Source organism: Acomys minous (assembly GCF_964271855.1).
Source record: "Acomys minous genome assembly, chromosome: 15".
Taxonomy (NCBI): domain Eukaryota; kingdom Metazoa; phylum Chordata; class Mammalia; order Rodentia; family Muridae; genus Acomys; species Acomys minous.
Genome location: NC_140497.1, coordinates 72,987,068 through 73,007,780, shown reverse-complemented (window position 1 = coordinate 73,007,780; position 20,713 = coordinate 72,987,068). Strand labels below are relative to the sequence as shown.

General features: G+C 41.8%; 1 protein-coding gene across 3 annotated transcripts in view; it reads right to left on the bottom strand.

The window, feature by feature from the left end:
* The window catches only part of MTHFD2L (methylenetetrahydrofolate dehydrogenase (NADP+ dependent) 2 like), a 96,772-nt gene that overhangs the window by 14,737 nt on the left and 61,322 nt on the right, over nt 1-20,713 (bottom strand). For all 3 annotated transcript variants that reach the window (XM_084760070.1, XM_084760069.1, XM_084760071.1), the window contains one exon: nt 10,749-10,874. In XM_084760070.1, coding sequence (XP_084616196.1) covers nt 10,749-10,874 — 126 coding nt within the window. The remainder of the gene's footprint in view (nt 1-10,748; nt 10,875-20,713) is intronic.

The window sequence follows — 20,713 nt, the reverse complement described above, 5'->3', positions numbered from 1 at the left end:
AACAACCTCAGAGTACTTAAACCCATTACTAGGCTTGTCCACACCCCATCATTTCTTACTTGGATAATTACAATAGCCTCTTAACAGATACCCCTGTTTACACCCTTATTCTCAACAGTCCAGAGAGTGATCCTATTGAAAACATGTCAAATACTATGCCTTTGCTAGCCATTTCTTAAGAGTAAAACCCAAATGCCTTTCTGTGATCTTTAAGTGCCAACGTAATATACAATCCCTACTGCCACCTCTTTTGTGGTTCCCCATAACATCTTTTCCTTTATTTACTGCATCCAGTTACAATGGCCCCCTTGTAGCTCATCAAAACTACCAGGCAGAGCAGGACCAGATAGCACAAACCTATAATTCCAATACTGGGGAAGCTAAGGCAGAAGAGCCATGAGTTCAAGACCAGCGTTGGGAACTTGGTGTGTTCAAGGTCAGCCTGAACACAGAAAGACTCTGTCTCAAAGATTACAAAATAAAACCCCTAGACATGATCTGAAGATCTTGACAACGACTCCTCTAGTTGTCTGGAATGATTCTCCCTCATGTCCCATAGATGACAGATCCAACATTGGGAACTTTTTAATCACTGCCAGGATTCTGGTAAATGGAAGGCAGTTCCCTATGTTCAAGTCTTTTCTCTTCTTCAAACCAAACCTTCCCTCTCTGCTGGCTCTCCCAAAAGTTTCAAATGTACGCTTAAAAGGAATTCTTCTCCTTAGCCTACTTAACTTTGTCTTCTGTCCATATATATGTTCCAATATCCTGCCAGATTTCCTCCATCTGGGCGCTGAGGGACAGCACCAAAGCATAACCCACAGATGCTCCACTCCAACCTCACACATTGTGCTAGCTGGACCTGCACTGCCTCCCCTAGCCAAAGATGTTCTCAGAATCTGGACAGTAACAAAACATCAGCCTTCTCTTCCTAGAATTGGCCAACATTTCAGCCCTTTGCCCCCCTCCCCCCGCCATCGCCACCCTAATGTCAGCAGGAAGTAGCCAAAGATAATTGATTTCTTTACTCCTTATCCATTTATTATCAACAAAAAGGTGAAATGATGTGCTTCAGGTTCTTCCAGAACAAACAGCTCTAGGCTCTCCCAGAACTCCTCGGTCCCTGTGTGTTGCAGGGCATGGCTGGCACATCCTGCCCAGCAGTGGCTTTCCCTTCCCCTTCCCCACATAATCTGGACATTTTGGTTCTCTCCCCCTCTCCTCTCTCCTCTCTCTCCCCTCTCTCCTCCCCTCCCCTCCCCCCTCCTTGCATGGCTGCCAAAAGCTGCTTCCAATGAACCTATATTTATATACTTTAATTTGCCTTGCATGAGAAGCAATCCAACGTCCTCATTCCTACCTCACCACTCCTCCCTAGCTTCTCATTGTTTTTAATTATAGGAAAAGAGAAGAATGTTAGTTCACAAACCAATCTGCTGGCCTGCCTCTCGGTTGCCTAGCAACCACTGATGTCATCACCTGCCCCTGCCACAGCCAGGAACCCAGGATAAGAGACCAGCCACCTATCCCAGGGCTCTCTTCTCTCTCTCTCTCTCTCTCTCTCTCTCTCTCTCTCTCTCTCTCTCTCTCTCTCTCTCTCTCTCTGCCTAGTTTTCTTTTCTCTGCCCCCATCTTTGTCTCTCTCTTACCTCTCTCTTTGCCTGTCCCTCTGTCTGTCCAGAGGATCCTCTGTCTGTCTCCTTCCCACTTTGTACTTTTGACTCTCTCAGGGCTCACTCAGACTGTATCCTCTCTCCCTCTCTCCCTTGCCCTTCTCACAATAATGAACTTCCTCATACCACACCTGTTGCACAGCGAGTAATTTCATAATGATGATACACATGGTGAGCTCTCTCACTTTTCAGGTTAGCAGTGAGCTTGGCTCTGATTACTCCTTCAAGGCACCTTTAAACATCAATTCGTTGTTTGATTATTTTGTGTTTATTTGGTTTTAAAGCTTGATTTTTTTTTTATTTCATGTTGTGGATGTATAAGCTATAGCTCTTATTTTAAAGGGGTAAGACATAGTTTATTCTGGAGTCATATTGAGTGACTATGGCCTGAAAACACAGATTTGAATTACTCAAATTCCATGTTATAATGTAGAAGTAATCTCATAAAGTTTTATATTTCACAGAAAAATCAAGTCATAAATCAAAGCAAGCCTGAAACACATCAGTGGGCACCTCAGAGATATGGTTAAAGTAAGATGGGGAGGCTTTTCTATAATGCCCAAGATGGTCGCTGAGCCTTCATGCTCAGTGGAAGCTAGTGTGCTTAGTTAATAGATTCTATTAGCCACAGGTGTTAGTTCTAGCAGAGGTGGGCAAGGAATGGCCATTCCAGAGGGCTAGAGCTAGCCCCAGATGAGGTAGTTAACCTCTGGACCGGCAACATTCCAACCTCTCTCCGTCACACTGGAATTCTAATCAGCCAATCATCTCTGTAGACAGAGCTTCTTTTCCTGAGTTTGTGTTCACTGTGTGTGTGTGTGTGTGTGTGTGTGCGTGTGTGTGTGTGCGCGCGCGCTCACACGGGCACGCATGTATTTGCCTTAGAGTTACAGCTCCATACAATGGATACAGTCCCCTCAGAGGCCAGAAAAGAGTGTCGGGCTTACCAAAGCTGGGCTTACCGATGGCTGTGAACTGCCATACATATGCTGGTGATTGAATCTAGTTGTCTGAAGAGCATCCAGTGCTCTTAACTGCTAAGACAGCTCTCCAAAACAACTTAAGTTTGTTTTATTTTGTAACACGATACACTATTTTATATACTATAAGATGTATTTATTTGCTTAGTATTGCAGATAAAACTTTCTCTATTTAGGCCAGAATTGTATACCATGGGATGGAGTCATAGCAAATGCTCAATAAATAATTGAAAACTGAACGAATCAAAACTGAAGGCTCCCAAGGAACTGTTGCGTATTCGCATTCTGAGGGAGGTATAAGGTGGATTGTTATTCATTCAAATGGCCCCACACATTTCTACACTTCTGCTGCTTCCACACATATCTATGTCCGGGGAGAGAGGACTATGGTGGAAACGACAAGGAGACTTTCAGATTAGTGTTCTCAAAGCTGATGGGACTCGGTTGCTCACTCTCTCCTCGCCTTACCACGAAAGAGCACATGGGTAAGAAGGCAAACACAATATGCGTGCCAGGACGTGATGCACAAAATTGTGCTCTCCCCATCTGTATGTCCTGGAGGCTAGCCTGCCAGCCCCTGCTCTCTCCCCGACAGACCCCAAGAATGTGCCTGTATCTGGAGATAAGGTCTTGGAAGACTATCTCTGCTGCATGAGGTCATTATAGGAAGGGCCTAATACAAGAAGGCTGATGTCATCGCAAGGGTGTGGGGGCGGGGCTAGTCCATAGACATTTCCAGAAGGAAGGCATTGCGTAGCTAATAAAGATGAACAAAGATGTGCAAAGGTGAAAAGATACAGTAGGATGCCTCATGCCATCTCTGCCTGGGCGTTGGGCCTCCAGAAGTGTACGGAATCTACTGCTGCCATGTAAGGTAACTCTTCTGTTGCAGTTGGCTTTGGCAGCTCTAGTAAAGTGCTATAGACATTAAGATGAATGATAACAGCATCCTTGAATGAAGAACTGCTTAATGTCCTTGACTGCGTGAGTACTCTAGACTTCAGTGGGAGAGGGCTCTAGCTTGAGGTAATATATTTCAATTTACCTTTGTTACAATAATTTATCCTATAGTCAAGCATAATTCCTTATAAGAACAAACAGAAACCACCAAACTGTTAAAGAAATGGAAAAGCAAATGATGACATAGTCTTTAAATACATCTGTGCACTTGAGCCTTATGGAAAACACTCACATACAAAAGCCATATTTTCCAAGCTATAATATATGCAGAAATAAAACATCTGGAAAAGGTGATAAATACATATAATTGAGACATACTGCATACAAGTACAAATTTTTCAAAGAAAAAATAAAAATTTTAAATTTAAAATACTATTGGTAACCGGGTGCGAGGTCTGCAATCCCAGCACTCAGGGAGTCAGAGGTCTCCTGGTCTACAAATTAAATTCAGGACAGCCAAGGCTACCCTGAGAAACACTGTCTCAAAAAAACAAACAAACAAACAAACAAACAAAAACTACTAGCCGTATCTGAGGGGTAGATTTTCTTTTCGGTAAAATGTGGCTTCTTTTCTCTGCACATTTAAGTTAGTTTCACGGAGAGTTTTTTTTATAGTTATCGCTATCATTTCTACTTACTGTCACGTAACCTGGAGACAACAAGTTAAGAAATCCCCATTTCAGACATCAAACCCACATATTTTATTTATGAGAAATACCATTCCTGCTCCATCTTGTTCCCACCTTGCTCCCAGTCTTTCCCTGTGCGCTGCTTTCTGTTTAACATAAACCTGCAGAGAGGCGTGGCCAGGTGTTAAGAGAAGGAGGAGGGAGGGGCAGGCAGTGAGGAGCAGACTTTCCAGTTCTTTCCACTCCATCTCAACCCCTGTGGAGCAATGCTTCATAAAACTGAAGCAAAGCCATTAAAGCTTCCAACATTTGGAGAAGCATCTGTGTGTTGGGCATGAGGTGTAGAGGAGGCCCCAGAGGTGACCAACAGGAGCAGGGCTAACTGAATTAGCAGCATGGGAGGTCATTAATTACGTGTTCGGCTGACCCAATCCGTGTGGTGAATTGCGGCCATAAAACTAGTGTAATTATGAGTGTCTGGGGCTGGAGACTCTGTTCCAGCTTGTAACTCAGAAAGTGCTACTCGCCCATACTCTGTGATCTCTTGTTTGTATCTTTGGAATATAGTCTGCTTTGTCATGAATGTACGGTGCAGACGTCAAATCTTCAACTGAAAATAGTTGAAAGAAGTTGTGGGAAAAAGTTAGTAGACTGATCAGAAAACAGGAATCTACAAAAGAAATCTAGATTTATCAAATATAACTTTTGTTGCATGATTATTGATAGTGAAAGAAAATCCTAGCCATGAAAACAGTTTTGTCACATAGATGCTTTTAAATACTGGCTTGAGGGGTTAGAGAGATGGCCCAGCAGTTAGGACCATGTAGTGCTCTTACAGAAGACCCTAGTTCCGTTCCAGTACTCATATTGGGTGACTCACAACCAGTTCTACCTCCAGCTCCAGAGGATGCAACATCTCTGGCCTTCCCTGACATCTATGCTCACATGCACATATAATTAAAGCTAATCAAAATGAATCTTTAAACAAGTAACTACTGCCTTACGTCAGATGGAAGGGGTATTCTCAGAAAGCTGAAGGAGAAGGGAAACTATTGGTCAGAGGCAGAGGCATCCGTCAGTATTCCTGATTCCTATACTCAAAGGTCAATGCAAAGTTAAACACTAGTCCAATGCAATGCTAATTTTAAGGCTCTATTTATTCTTAACAGCACCTGAGACAGCATGGCATTGCAGGCAAGGCTCTCTGGGACCCTATGGGATCTCCACAGGGGTTCTAAGAAAGCAAAACCTCCCACACTGAGCAGTCTACATGGACAATACTGCAGTGGGGAGGGTGAGACACTGGAATCAAGCAAGCTGAACAACCATCAGAAGTGCTTATGATATTGAACAGGAATCTGAGCCACGATGCCTCTAGCTTGGTGATGTTTTATTGCGTGTTCACATGGCTACAGCAGCAGAGATTCTGCAGGACTGTCGTGCTCTGAGAGTTGAAGCTGTGGGAAAGCAGTCCGAGCAATCAGTGCAGGCAATTAGACTCGTTCAAGTTATTTTGTCAAAGTACAGAAAACTATCTTTCTATAATGTATAAGTACCTAGAGAATTGAAAATAGCAGTAAAGCTAACCCTTATTAAAATCCATTTAAAATAGAAGCTTTAAAATGTAAAGTTTTCTTTTCTTTACAAAACTCTATGGAGGACAGTCTGGTACACAGGGCTTCCTATCTGGAGAAAGCATCCATCCCATACTTCCGGCAAGTTCTCCTTCCCTCTGCACTTCCCCTGGCTCCCAACAGCTCACCCTTTGCACCTTTGATGTCATGATATCATGGGAGTTCTTTTAGGGCTTTATTCACAGTTGTGAAACAGCATGACTCCCTCTGGGACACTGCTGCCCTTTCCCTTACAATCATTTACATTGAAAACCCACTCCCAGCAGTGCAATCTACTTTCCATGCATGGCCCAAGTTCTTGCATTTAATGAGCCAGGCTTCTCTGCAAGGAAAATTTCCTTTACATTTGAATCTACCCACATCTGTCTGCTTTGTACATCTTGGCAGAAGTTATAAGGAAACTTTTACACCTGTGGCAACTGTTGGCCAAATGCTACCTGTGAGACTGTGGTGTGACCCATGGTAAAGTCCCTCCCCTTCAATGGGGAAGAGGGAATCAGGCCTCACCTCAGGTTAAGCCCTAATGAACAACCTGCCCAGCAACATGTCAAAGCCTATTGTCTGGATGGCTGGATCTCCACCTTAGTGACAAGGCTTTTCTCACCCTCAGTGCTCCCGATCTGTGCATCTGTGAGCCAGCAGGATGATGGCAGGGGAAAATATAAAAAACACAACACACTCATGTGTGTATTTCTAAATAGGATCAGAATAATCTGATCTTTGGACCTCCTTCCAGAAGTTTCTGTGCTTTTACATGGCCATTTCGCAGTTATCTGCTGAATGTCCAAGACACTGAACATTAAAACCGAAAGTGAACACTGATAGACTCTAGTCCCCATTGCCCATGGGGGACTCAGTCTGAGACCTCCAGCAGGTGTTGGGAACAGCAGACAGCACTTAACTACATAGGCTTCTGACTTTATAGAGCTACTTGTGATAAAGTTTAGTCTGTAAATCAGGCACAAAAAATAAGAAAAAAGATAATTACAATACCATACTATAATGGTTTTGTGAATATATATCCTCTTTCAAAATATCTTACTGAGCAAGGTATGGTGATGGATGCCTTTAATTCCATCATTTGTGAGGCAGAAGCAGTTTAAATTTCTGTGATTTTAAGGCCACTTTAATCTGTGAAAGGTGTTCTAGGTAAGCTAAGCCTATACAGTAAGAAACTATCTCATAAAAACAACTGAAGAAAAAACCCAGACCCACAGTATTTGTGATATGCTCGTGCCTTTTGTATGAAATGAGATGATACCAATGTGTTTTTCTGATTTACTGTGCTACAAAAGCAGACTCCCGGGAAACGGTGGAAGGGGCTGCTGTCATCAGTGTTGAACTGGAATGCAAAGAGGATGCAGAACTCTTAGCGATGGTGCTATATCTCAAACAACCCTGCCAGTTCTCAGCCCAATGCTCTTGCCTTCCCTCTTGCATTTTTTTGTAACATTTCCTTCTTTATGCCATCAGGTATTTAAATGCACAGACCTAAAGCTTGATTAAATGCATGCTACCAAGTCAAGTAAAGCATAAACAGCTCTCACAAACGCTGTTTTAAAGTTGTCAAGCTATCTTCCTGAGTAAACTGTTTTACTTATTTAAAAATAAGAAAGCAGGTAAATGCCCTGAGAAAAATAAAGAGCATTGTGTTGGGTAAGCCTGCCCTGGAAATCAAAGCTGTGAACTATAGCCATCTCTGCTTTTCAGGTCTGCATGTATGCAGACATGCACAACACACATGTACATATGAAGAAGCCAAAGGACAACTTGTGGGAGTCGGTTCTCTCCTCCCACTGTGTGAATCCTGGGGATTGAACTTAGGCCATCAGGCATAGAGGCAAATATCTTTACCTGCCGAGCCCCGTTGGAAGCCTGGGATGATCAGTATCAGCCCTAAATTATTTCGAATAATTCAGGGTCTCTGCATAGTTTAGAGTATCCATGAATCTAAGACTACCACTCATCTGGGGACATCAGTGTAGGTAAGGACCTGACAAAGAACTGGAAGTGAAACTGGTTGAGGTCAGACAGCTTGAAACGTATGTGGCTAGGGGCTCCGCCTTCTTTTGCAGAGAGAGGCTGTGGGGTTGGAACTGTTTTGTTACTACTACACTCTGGCTGCCTTAAATCCTTCACTGGCTGTGCAAAGTTAGCCTAGCTCCTTTCCTTCATCCTCTTTAAAGCAAAAATTCAACATCAAATTTATTACCTAGACAACTATCTGGATCTGAAACCGAGTTTGACTCTCACTGTAAGAGTGAAATAAAGTGCAAGTACTATGGAGAAGAAAGGAAAATAGGGGCAGGGCAGATACTCAAGCTGGTTTTAGAAGGAAGGGAAGGTAATTTAGAGGCAGTAAATGGCACAAAGGATGTTTGAAAAAGGCCACAGGAAAACATTATTTTGTAAGATTACATAAGATACATAAACAATACATGTGTGTTCATATATATTTATAGTTTATTTTATTTTATTAATTGATTCAGATCACATCTAAATTGTAATCCCATCACTTGTATCTTCTGGTTCCTCCCTCCCTTTCGCTTTCACCCTATTCCCCTCCCCTCGGTCTATGACTGAGGGGGACCTCCTCCCTCACTATATGGTCATAGGCTATCAAGTCTCATCTTGGTAACCTGCTTATTCTTTCTTTGAGTGCCATCAGTCCTCTCCACCTAGGGGAGGTGGTCAAATATGGGGCACCAGAGTTCATGTCAGAGTCAGTCCCTGCTCTCCAAATAACTGTGGAGAATGCTCTACTCTGATCTATAGTTATAGTTTAAGTGGAGTTGCAGCACATGGGTGATAATGTTCCTCCCCAAAACGACATAGAATATCTAACAAAAGCTCCAGTAACATGCATGGGAATCCTCCCTTTCAATTTTTGGTCAGGGAGGTCCAAGAGACTCCAAAGACATATGGGCTATTTCCATTAGCCTTGACTGCCTCTTAGGACTGGAGAGAAGGATGTTGTTGCTTAAGACACCACACTTCAGATGCAGGACTTAGAGGAAGCGACCTGGAACAGCTGTAGAAGCCTCCTCCTTGAAGACTAACTTACACAGTATCCAAAGGTGCTATGCAAGATATCAATGGTGAAAAAAGAAGTATTAGTCCTGCCCACTTGTAAAGCCTAGGAACCACAACTATCTAACCTCAACAGTGCAATAGTGGCACTTATATCTTGGGGGTAACCAACAGTTGTATGGACTTAGGGTCCATTTACTTAGATGGAGTTCATGTCTGGTACTATACATCTTGTCACCTATATGTCGCTGGAGAAACCATAGAACCTAGACGAGAACCTACTACTGCTGTTTTCCTAAACCAATATAATTTCTAATTATATTCTAAACACTTGTCTTCATACCCACAGAAAAGTGTAACTCTCCCACTTCATCGAAGAAATTTCTTTTTGTAGCTGACAGAGATCTACAAGTGGTCAAAATACAGAGACTAAGTAACCATGGGGGCTACAGCCCTGGTTGGTACACCTACAATACAGCACCTATACCTAAGGTTCAGGTAACATCTTAGAAGATATATGTGTGGGTGCCGGTGGAGGGGATGGAAAGATAGTAAAAGCTAGAGGACCAGGCTCCCTGCTGCTAGACAATGTTTTGTCCTCATGAAGTCTCAGCAACACAATTGCCTAAACAGGATCTACATAACAATAACAGTGAAATGTCAACTTGGATAGGAGAAATTTCATAAGGCACCATCCCACAATGAAGAGCTACAGGCAGTAAATGGGTCCTCACAGAGGGAGGGTCAGCCTTCTACAAGGACCATTTCCCTGATAAATTATCCAATCCTAAATAATCAGTCCTAAACATATGTAAATGAGGTGCATCACTAAATGGTCTCATATATAATAACTATAGAAGAAGAGATCATGAGCTTGAAAGGGGGCTCAGGAGAAGTTGGAAGGAATAAGAAGATAGAAATGGTGTAAATACAGTACCTGTAACTCTCAAACTCTCAAAAAACAATTTCAGAAAGAGTGAATGTCTGAATATAAAACATAAATGTCTAAGTGTAGTGTGAAACGACAGTCATAAAAACCACAGTGATAAGGCTGACAAGAGGGCTAACTGGGTAAAGTTGCTTGTTATCAAGACTGATGACTCAGTGTTGATCCCAAGAACCCACATGATGGTAGAAGAAAACCAGCTCCCACAAGTGGTCCTCTGCCACCCACATGCTTGTGTTGGCTCACAAGTGATCCCCTGCCATCCGCATGCATGGGCTGGCACATGAATGCTTCCCATGTCTGAACAAATACATGCAATGAAAACTATTTCAAAAATAAAAACAATTGTTTCACTAAACATACACAATAAGAAAATTAATCTTAATAGCAACATCGACAACCCTGGCATCTAGTTCTGTAATTTCAGCTACCTGGGAGGCAGAAGGAGATGGATCTCAAATTCAAGTCCAACCCGGGAAACCTTGCAGATCTCTCTCTCTCTCTCTCTCTCTCTCTCTCTCTCTCTCTCTCTCTCTCTCTCTCTCTCTCTCATACTCCCTCTCTCCCTCAAAAAGAAAAAGAAAGAAACAAAGAAAGAAAAGAGAAGAAATAGAGCCTGTGATATAACTCATCGGTAGAGTGCTCGCCTGCCATGTTCAAAGTCTTAGGTTCTATCTCAGAGAACAAATGTACAGAAAAGTGGATCATGCAGCTGGAAAGGTGAGAGCATGGGAGGGAAGAGAAGGAGAGGAAGGAAGGAGAGAGGGCATGCTAATGTGTTGTCTTCCCTCAGAGTGAGTGGTGAGGAGTGATAACACAGGCAAAGTTTCTTTCTCAAAGCAGGAAGGTTGGAAGCAGGCTTCCCCCTTCACTTATCTAGAGGTTCGGCTTCTTACCTTCAAAGTCCACATCTCCTACTAATTTTGTCTTCCCTGTCATAGGATCTTGGACATAGTTGATACCCACATCAATTACTGCTGCGCCTTCTCTCACCATGTCAGCCGTAATCAGCCTGGGAATACCTGCGGACGAAACAGTTGGAAAGCGCTTAAATCCTTGCACTTTATTCCGTGTTAACGGTATAGTAACTACACCCTTTGCAAGTAAGAGACCAACTTCACTCCAATTGTTGATCGTCAGGAGGAAGGACAAGACAATTAAGGAAATGCATCAGGCTTTTGAGGAGCAACTGGGCCTTAGCTCTCCTCTCCTCGGAGACTGTGAACTGGCCTCTCCATGTGGTACTTGTTTGAGCAGCATCCCTGTGTCTAACACAAAGTCACAGAAATGAGAGAGGCTCCCACTGTTTCAGAGGAGAAGGAAAACAACTTGAAAACTGGAAAGAAGGAAGCGCGGAAGGGGGAAGGAAAGTTGTGAGAATTGTAATTCTCTAGTGTGAGGTAAGCAGTGCCGTGAGGGCATCTCACAAACTCCAGACAGAAATGCCACCTTTTGCTGTTTTCTTATTTCCTTTGATTCCCATGTCTACCATCCTCATTCTTATTCCATTCTGGTTAAAAAGAGAGATAAATAGAGATGCTGTCTTTGATCTCTGTGGAAGGATGGCAGGCTTTGTCCCCATGTGAAAGCAGTCTTGCTTGCCCTTTGGGAACACCACAGATACCCCACTGAGAGGGACACCATGATAGACTGAGAGGAGCCATCCTCAGGAAACAGACTGGGACTCCAGCCAGGCTACTGTGTCTCTAATGGAACATCAATGGGAGGAGAGAACCAGAGGAAGGATGGGCAATTGAGGCCCTAGAGAGAGATGCAGGTGGAGAGGAGAAGAGAGAAGGCTACAGGTTCAGACCAGGAGGGTGCTGATCCAGGAGAGGACCAGCGAGCAGGCCCGAAGACACCTAGGGATCCATCCCGGAGAACTGATATCCAGAAGGTTTATTCTTGTTTCCTTTTAACCTTTTCTCCCTCCTGTATAGGATAGTTGGGTTGTATAATAAAGTCTAATTGTTAAGAAACACAGCCAACAGATCTCAAATTATTTTCACGTTTTGTTGCAAGTCTGGCAGTACTGGCAGACACTAGATGGCATTGTGGGGGTGGGGGGGCGCTGCTGTTTTGCTTTGCTTTGCTTTCTTATGAGTGACTATTGCGCCTGCTCCAAACATTGCGTTAACATAACAGTTAATTAGCATGTCTTAGGTTGTGTGTGTTGACTGAGTTCAGCTGGATGCATCAGACTTACATGGTTGTGTAATCAAAGACAGATAAATTCTTACTGTCCTTATCTGAAGACTAGACTAGTGTGGGTCCAAAGTGGCTCACTCCTGGCTGCAGCAGACATCTAGGGTAGACTAGGACCTCAGAGTGGGCTGCCACGGCATCACTGTTTGTGAACTCTGTCTATAGCTTGTGTTCATCACAGCCTTGCAGCTGACTGCCAAGTGTGCAGAAGACAGAAAGTAGATGCTGCCAATCTCTGAAAGCTGGACTCCTGAGACTCACTTCTCAGGTCTCTCACACCCTTCTGGTGAAGAAGTGACACAGCCCCTTCATATTCAAGAGCCCCTTCTAGTGGGAGGCGACTCAAACAGTCTGTGACTTGCTTCACTCTGCAACAATGCTCTTGTGTAGCCATGGTTGGCAGGTGACCTATTCACATTTACATGGTATGTCTCTTGAAGGTGCTTCCTTAATATAATAAATTTAATATAACATTTTTAAAAAGCCTATCTGTTCTGTGCTTAGAGGCCTTCTTCTAGCACCCCAAGTGTCCATTTGAGTATTCCAAAAGGCTTATATGTCACCTTGATGTAGGTGAGATTTTCAGACCTATACAAAGATTAGTGCTCATGCAGATGCAGCTACCATGGATGCTCTTTCCTTAACTGATGAGGCACCAGCATCTGAGATATGTCTTCCTTACTTGCCAACTGGGTATACAGACTTCACCCTTTGTCAGTTCTACTGCAGCCAACTGACCAGATTTCCCTCAGACTCTAAAGACAGCCATTAAATCCCATTCCATCTTTGTACAGGGAGGCATACAACCAGTTACAGCTACAGGGGAATTCTTCAAATGAAAGCATTATGGAATAGTTATTAAAAATCCAACTATCATACTCTTAAGCCAAGATTAAAATCTATGTTTAAGTATTATGGTATCTCAGACATTATCAGACTGGCAGTGGACAAAAAACACAATTTTTAAAGCATAAGAAAATTTGAACTGCATTTTAATTCACAGAAAAATTACAAAACGGAAAGATACCTGTGTCTCTTTTAATAATAAAGGTATTATATATCCAGTGCAGACATTATGAACAATATTTAAAGGTTTAAGACGAAAGTAAAATTAAGTATTTTTCTACCATCTAAAGATAACAGGTATTAGAATTTTCTTTATGTTTCTAGAGTTTCAAAATATTTATTCATTAGATATAAAATATGATGCTTGAATTTAATTCAGATATATTACCACTTTATCACCAAAATTAAACTGTGATGCTTTTCCCATTTCATCAATTATTTGAGACTTAAATATTAGACCAAATTTTGTATCATATGAATTACTGTTATTCTTGCATGGCTACCAACATTTTGTATTAATTAGTCATGCAGTGATGGTAATTTGTATTCAGAAAACCATGGTACATTTTGCAGCATAAAACTTGGTGAAATCTTCCACTGGGTCTTAGAAAACAACACGAGGAAAATGTGGGTTGGATGGAAGTACCTACTGAAGGAGTTGAAGCTGGTTAAATGGCACATCCCCAAACTGCTGATGCGTGTGCCTACAATATCTCCAGAAGCCCACTGAAGATGTTTGTCTCGAGTATTGTTCAGCACTTCCTTCACAATTATCAAGAATTTGGAAGCACACATTAGTGCTGTGATAATTATTTCCTCTGTGTTCTGATTTCCTTTCAGTCTTATTCCGTCCCACCCGATGTCAGGGTGGGGCCCGATGTCAGGGGCGGGGCCCGATGTCAGGGGCGGGGCCCGATGTCAGGGGCGGGGCTGTCCTTACACAGATCTTACTACCCCCTTGCTCTCTGGAATCCTGAGCAAGCCTACTGTGCACATAAGCCCTGTGGCTGGACATGAGTGGGTTCAGCTGTAGCCAATCTAGATGGATCAGTTTCCAGTCAACTACCAGCTGGTGGCAGATGCTTGGGCCTCCCTGATAAGAGCAGTTGAAATGGGAAACCACCACAACCAACTAACCACACACTCCAGAAGCTGTAAGACATGTGGCTGAAGTATCTGAGCTTTGAGGCCTACTACAATAGCACCAAGAAGAATTTGAAAGGAAAAGAATCTAATTCTCAATAGGTGCTAGACATGGTTAAAATTCACTACGAATGAAGAAAAGCAGTGATCATAAACAACTGAGTAGTATTTCTACTACATGCTCTGAAGACTTCCCTTGGGAAAGCACCTTGCATCCAAAACTTGGCCCAGAGCAGGGCTCTGTCAAGGATCAGAGGCGTCTATCTATCCCTGCTTGCATTTCTGTGAGCAATAATTCTGCTTTCTTTATTTTGAGTATTCTATCTCATCCAACTCATACTAGCTGTAAAACCACAAATACTGTTTGTTTCTCAGCTGCCCTCCTGGAACTCTGTACCCTGCAGTGATGCATTGGTGCTAAGTCTCTATATCAATTATGGACATCTATAGCCATGATGTCTTCCAAGTCTTCAGATTCTACTTTCTCTTTGATAATCAAGAAACAAGTTATTCCCTTTGCCAACAAATTCATCTCTGATCCTTTGTATATTTCTGATCCAATCTTCTACTTAAGAAACGACAGAATCTAGGCAGTGGTGGCACACACCTTTAATCTCAGCACTTGGAAATCAGAGGCATGTAGATCTTTGTGAGTTCAAGGCCAGCCTGGTCTGCAGCGTGAGTTCCAGAACAGCCAGGGCTACACAGAGAAACTCTGATATTGTCTTCTCTGAGCTAAGAACCCTTATAAGAAGTATTTATTATCAATGATACTTGAGATAATCTATTCTTAGTAGAAATCAGTTGACTGACAATATTGACTATCCCTTTTTGTGATAGCTCCGTATTCACAATATGAGAAAGTCCACAGAAGGGAATACATGTGATACATATAAGCCCTTAAACTGACTCTCAGAGCTACGTCAGGAAATCTTTATGAATGTAAATGTTAGAAAATGCTCCAGAAAAACTTTGACAGTCAGAAAAAAAGCTAGAATTATTCGCTTGGTCTATCTTGTTCTGCCTGTAAAATCTCTCCAACCCTTACTGTCTCTGAGGTACTACAAATTAGGCAAGTTTTCAGTTGGAGAGGCTGACCACATCTCCTCTTACTTAACTGTATTACCTTCTGTAAAGAAGTCCCTCAAGAAAAATATCTTTAAAAAATTAAAATACCCTTAAAATGGTGAGAACTCTTTGTTGTTGATTTTTAAATGCAGCCTTACTCTGAGTTAAAGACCATAAATTAAATTTTTGCACAATATGGTTAGAACTTGCAGAAGAATTAGGAATACTTTTAGGCATTATAATCTAAAAGATCTTAAACTAGTTAGCTTTTCATTGCTGTAATAAAATATCTACAAGTTGCTTATTAAGAAAACAAGATTTGTTTAACACATAGTCTGGCAGGATCAAAGAGGAAACATTGTGTTGGCCTTTAGTGAGGACCTAACAGCACATGGAATCACATCATGATAAATGTGAACAAGACAGGAGGAGATAAATCACATTTCAAACAGGAAGAGTTATATGACTTTTGGGTAACATGCGAACAAATGTCCACTTACATCATGTACAGTAGCAATGACAGACCAATGAAATATTTGCACCTGTGCAGTGATGGTCTAGTCAGCTTATTCGGATTACAAGAGTATGAGTGAGGCGTTATCTACAGAAGCATGGGTGACCTGTAGGCAGCTGCATCCCCAAAATGTTGACCTCATCACGGATGATGATTCACAAAAGCTGCATCCCTGGATCTCCCTGCATGCCTTGCAGGCATCCTGGCTGGTCAGAGACTCTCTTTTCTGATAAATCATTACTGCTTATCTAAGATTGTGAAGCCCAGAGAACCCTGTAAGTTTAGAAATTTCCTGAAACTTCTAAGTTGTTTGTATCCTGAAATAAGTTTTGCTTAGATCCTGAGTAGCTTTTCTCCTTAAAAGATTTATTTTAACTGAAAAATTTTGTCATGCAATATGTTTTAAAAGGCTTCCAACACCCGCCCCAAATCCCAATGAACCTCTTTCCAAGATGGAATGCTTCCACTTGAAAGAAATTGCCACACAAGAGGAGAAGAAAGGAATAAGCATCAACAGGTTTGCTCTTTTCATTGTATTTGCTTCTAGTGCTACCAGGGAGTCACCCTAATCTCTTTAGGAAGTGCATCCCAGGGACCAAAGAACCTGCCCTTACGCTCTACTTCACCACAGTCCTACTACTCCCCAGTACAGTCACTCTGGAGACCAGGCATTTAGCATGTGTGTTTGAGGAAAACTGAAAAGGCATATAAACCAGCCATCCTTACACCTCTATGTACTAGTTAATGTGCTACAAATCAAAGACTCCAATTGTGTAAGAAATAGAAGTATTTAGAAAGCTTTACATACCAGACAGCTTTGGAAAACTGTGTCCAAAATAATTGCTGGAAACGATATAAATACAAACTAGACTCTTATTCAGTCCTATCAACAAAACGATCATTCATTATCAATTCATTCCACTCATTAGAGGACTTGTAGGCAAATTATTTTTGTTTGTTCATTTGCTTGTTTTTTGAGACAGGGTTCCTCTGTATAGTCCTGGCAATCATGGAACTTGCTCTATAAACCAGGCTGACCTCAACCTCAGAGATTTGCCTGCCTCTACCTCCCAAATTCTGGAATTAAAAGCTTCTATCACCACTGCCCAGCCCAACAAATTCTTATTGCCCTGTGATAGTATTCATAAGAAAATCTTGAAGTAAATGAAGCCTAGACTTTTCTTTCCATTTGTCTTACTACTCTTCGCAAGAAATACGACAGCACACACACACACACACACACACACACACACACACACACACACACACACTTAAACACTAAAGAAAAGAAAACCCAAACCCAGAGCTCTATAGTCCTGCTTACCCTCTTAAAAGGCCTCATTACAAAATACAATAAAACTCAGAATAAACATATGGCCTTATAGATTCTTTTTCTACAATGGAGGGTGTTCTCCATCATTAAACACAGGGTAAATACTTTCGGAGATAGTGTAAGCAGAAAAAAAAACTGGGAAGGAGGACCTTAAATCGGAGAATGTGAGAAAGAAACACTATTGAAAGAAATCTCATGGCACTCAGAGGAAGGTTAGCAGGCTACCAAGAAGAGACATGATACCCTATGAGCATATACAGGGGGAGGAGGTCCCCCTCAGTCACAGTCATAGAGGAGGGGAGTAGGGTGAAAGCGGGAGGGAGGGAGGAATGGGAGGATACAAGGGATGGGATAACAATTGAGATGTATTATGAATAAATTAATAAAATGTTTAAAAAGAAATCAAATGCTTACTTTCTCATTCACTCTCAAATTCTCAAGAAGGAACAGCCTCTATTTATATTGAGGTGGGCAATATTTTATTAGCTAAAGTCTGCTATTCTTATTCAAAGTGTCTCCTGGGCTAAATAAATTCTGAAGGGGGGGGGGACAGTGTTCTTAGCCTTCACATCCTGCCCCAGACAGCGTCACTGTCATCCTTCTTCTGTGATATCCCTGGTAATGTCACACTCTGAAAACGGAAATGTCATATTAAATGATGCCCCAATGTCTCCTTAAATCCTATTGGGTACAGACTGTTCACAGTTAAATCACATCTCACTTGACATTGATTTAAGAGTCCTACCTTTGTGCTCAAATAAAGTCTGACTAAGGATTTTAAAGAGATGCCAGAGAGATATTAAAATAATATTGCAGAACTTTGGAGGGGACTACACCCACAAACATTCATATTATTAACCTCTTTAATCCTCTATCTGGAGTTATGGTGTTCATTTAACCTAGAAGCTGACAAAGAATCAACTTGATTCTTTTTTTTTAATTAATTAATTTATGTTTACATATATATTTATATTATTATACATATATACAATAAATTACATACAGCAAGAAGAACAATGAAACAATCAAGAATTATATAAATGTTCATAGCGCTTTGGATATTTGTATTTGGAAACCTTGAGGAAAGCATCTTTTCTATCTTGGTGAGTCTAAAATTCTGAATGTAAATCAGTATCTATCATATCTCATCTCTATCAACTTAAAACATCTATAAAATCTAAAAACACCTTAGCCTTTAAGCAACTAAGCTTAATTGTAAGACTAAACTATCTGGTCTTCAACCCCATCAGAGACTTGAGAAGGAATAAAGTTAATTACCTGAATAAATTGATTCTTAAATCATCCACCCATCCTGTTATTCATCTGCAGTGCAGTGACCTTAGGGAAGCAGAGACGTTGGCCCATTTCCTTAAAGTAACAAACCTAAATTTTATCACTTTGGCCCCTGAAGCTCTTTAGTCAAAGATCTATATTTTTGAGATCTTGACAGTAAACGAATTCCTAACGATCTTCTGCAAATAACAATATACAGTCGATACTGCGCCAGGGAATTTAGTAAGGTACCCTCCTGCACAGGTTCTACCAGTCAGAAGTCAGTATCTAAAAACTGGAATTTCCCTGTAGTTCCTTTCTTATAATGCTGATGAAGATTTGAAAGGACATAAATTTCAGAAAATTTAAGTCAGGCTTTTAATGTGTGATTTCCAACAGTGCAAATTATGATTATACTACTTGGTCTATCAGAAGACATGCTAATGAGTATGAAACATGAAGCAATCCGAGTACAGCACACCAGTGACCAGACTGCACAGAAACTCTTGGCAGCTGAAAACTCCTACCTTAATATTCTGAAGTTTTCAGAATTCCCTGATCAGTCTCAGGCGGCTACATTTCCGATAAAAGAGTTAACTAGGTTTCTAGTCTCTAAAATTCTGAGTCATTTAGTCACATACGAAATTGAGTTGTTATATACCTATGATTGTATCATTAAAATGTCTATTTTACAAATATAATTACCTACAAGAGCTCATGGCAGGCCTATGGAAACAAACCGTTGTTTTTCCCACAAGCTAAAATACGATTCGTGAATTTATTTCTGTCAGAAGAAAAGATTTGTTAGTAATTTAGAATTTAAATATTAACTTACGTGATCATATTAGGATGCAATAGTCTCATAATAGAGTAGAGTTTCCAATTTATATGTGCTCGAAGTGATCACCTCTGGCTGGTGAGTAGACCATCCGTGGATGGTTATACAGGATACTACTAATTTGAGTACTATAGCTGTCTAATCAGGTGCTGCAATTTGCCATTCCTTACTTCTTTACATGAAAAATAAAACAACACACTGCCATTGTTTAAGCAAAATGGACTGAATAAAATAGGATAACAATACCTAAAGCCACAGGCACCCACGCCACGCTGTAGGGCTCAGTTGCTTCGCTGAAAGCATAGCCTTTCCCACTGGTGTAAGTGTGAGGTTACAGGTCATTAAATACAGCCCTAACTGGGTATTTTCAGACACCAGTGTGGCAGGCTCAGAACTGTGTACAAACACACACACACACACACACACACACACACACACACACACACACCTGGTAAAAGGAAGCACCGTATTTACACAGCGCTTTAATTAGTAGAGTTCAAAGAGCTCTGCAAACATTACCTAATTAAACCCCACACCACTTCAGTGAGGCAATGGAGCTTTGCCCATTATCCTCGCTCACAGAAGCGAGAGTCTGAGGTAGCAAGGAGCTAAGTGACTTCTTGGTTTCACAATGTTGAGTCAGAGGTGAGGCTGGGAACAAGAGCAGAACTCTAGCTCCGATAGAAAGCTAGCACCTTGGAAATGTTTATCCAGGTGGATCGCTGCCTCAGCTGGAAGTTAGCCTGCCACTGAACTGGTGAGAGTAAGTGGTACGTGCCGTGGAATTTGCTCGGATGCGTGATTCCTTCTAGATCAAGAAAACTTTTGAAAGCATCATTTGGCTCTGGAGGCAGCCAGACCAGGGGTAAAGACAGCCTGCCTAGCTGTCTTAGTTACGATTTCATAGCTGACACTACAGTATCTGAGAGGAAAAGTGTGAAAGTAAGGAATTATCTGCTATTTATAATTTCAGAGGCTCCACTCCATCAGAGAAGTCAGGAGAGAAAGTAGCTGATTCCAGCGTGGGCAGAAAGGAGGAGGCCAGTGACAAGTCATCAGGACAGACCTGACTCCTCCAGCCAGGCTCCATTCCGTAAGTTCCAGACTCTCCCAGACCAGACCCACCAACATGATACTCAGTGTTCAACACCCAAGCCATAGAGCATCATTGAGACTGATACCGGAACACCAGCTGAACAGAACCCCCATTAACAGGAAGAGAATTCCTCCCAAGCATCCTCCTATTCTTTCTAGGGAGTCTCAAGAAATGCTGACAGGTAGAGCCACCCAGCACATCCTGTCCTTTCTGCCGCTCCTTCTCCAAGCTCTTTGGTCCTGTGTGATACATGGATGGCTATGACGTGTCAGAACAATCCCGTTCACGACGAAGGCCGCATCTACAAATGCCAGGAGAGGGACTGGTTTGTTAACTAAGAGCTAAGGATCTCGATCTGTAGTAGATTACATCAGCTTGCAATACAAAAATTCCGTGGGGTTTAGAATTCCATGGGGCAACTATGATGTAGTCCTGTTAGCTTCTGCCTCAACTAATTTTCCCATAAAGCTACTGAGCTGCACGTTTCCCTTTTCTTTCTAGGAGTAAATCTTACTCTCTACAAATGAATGCTGCTGCCTCTGTGGA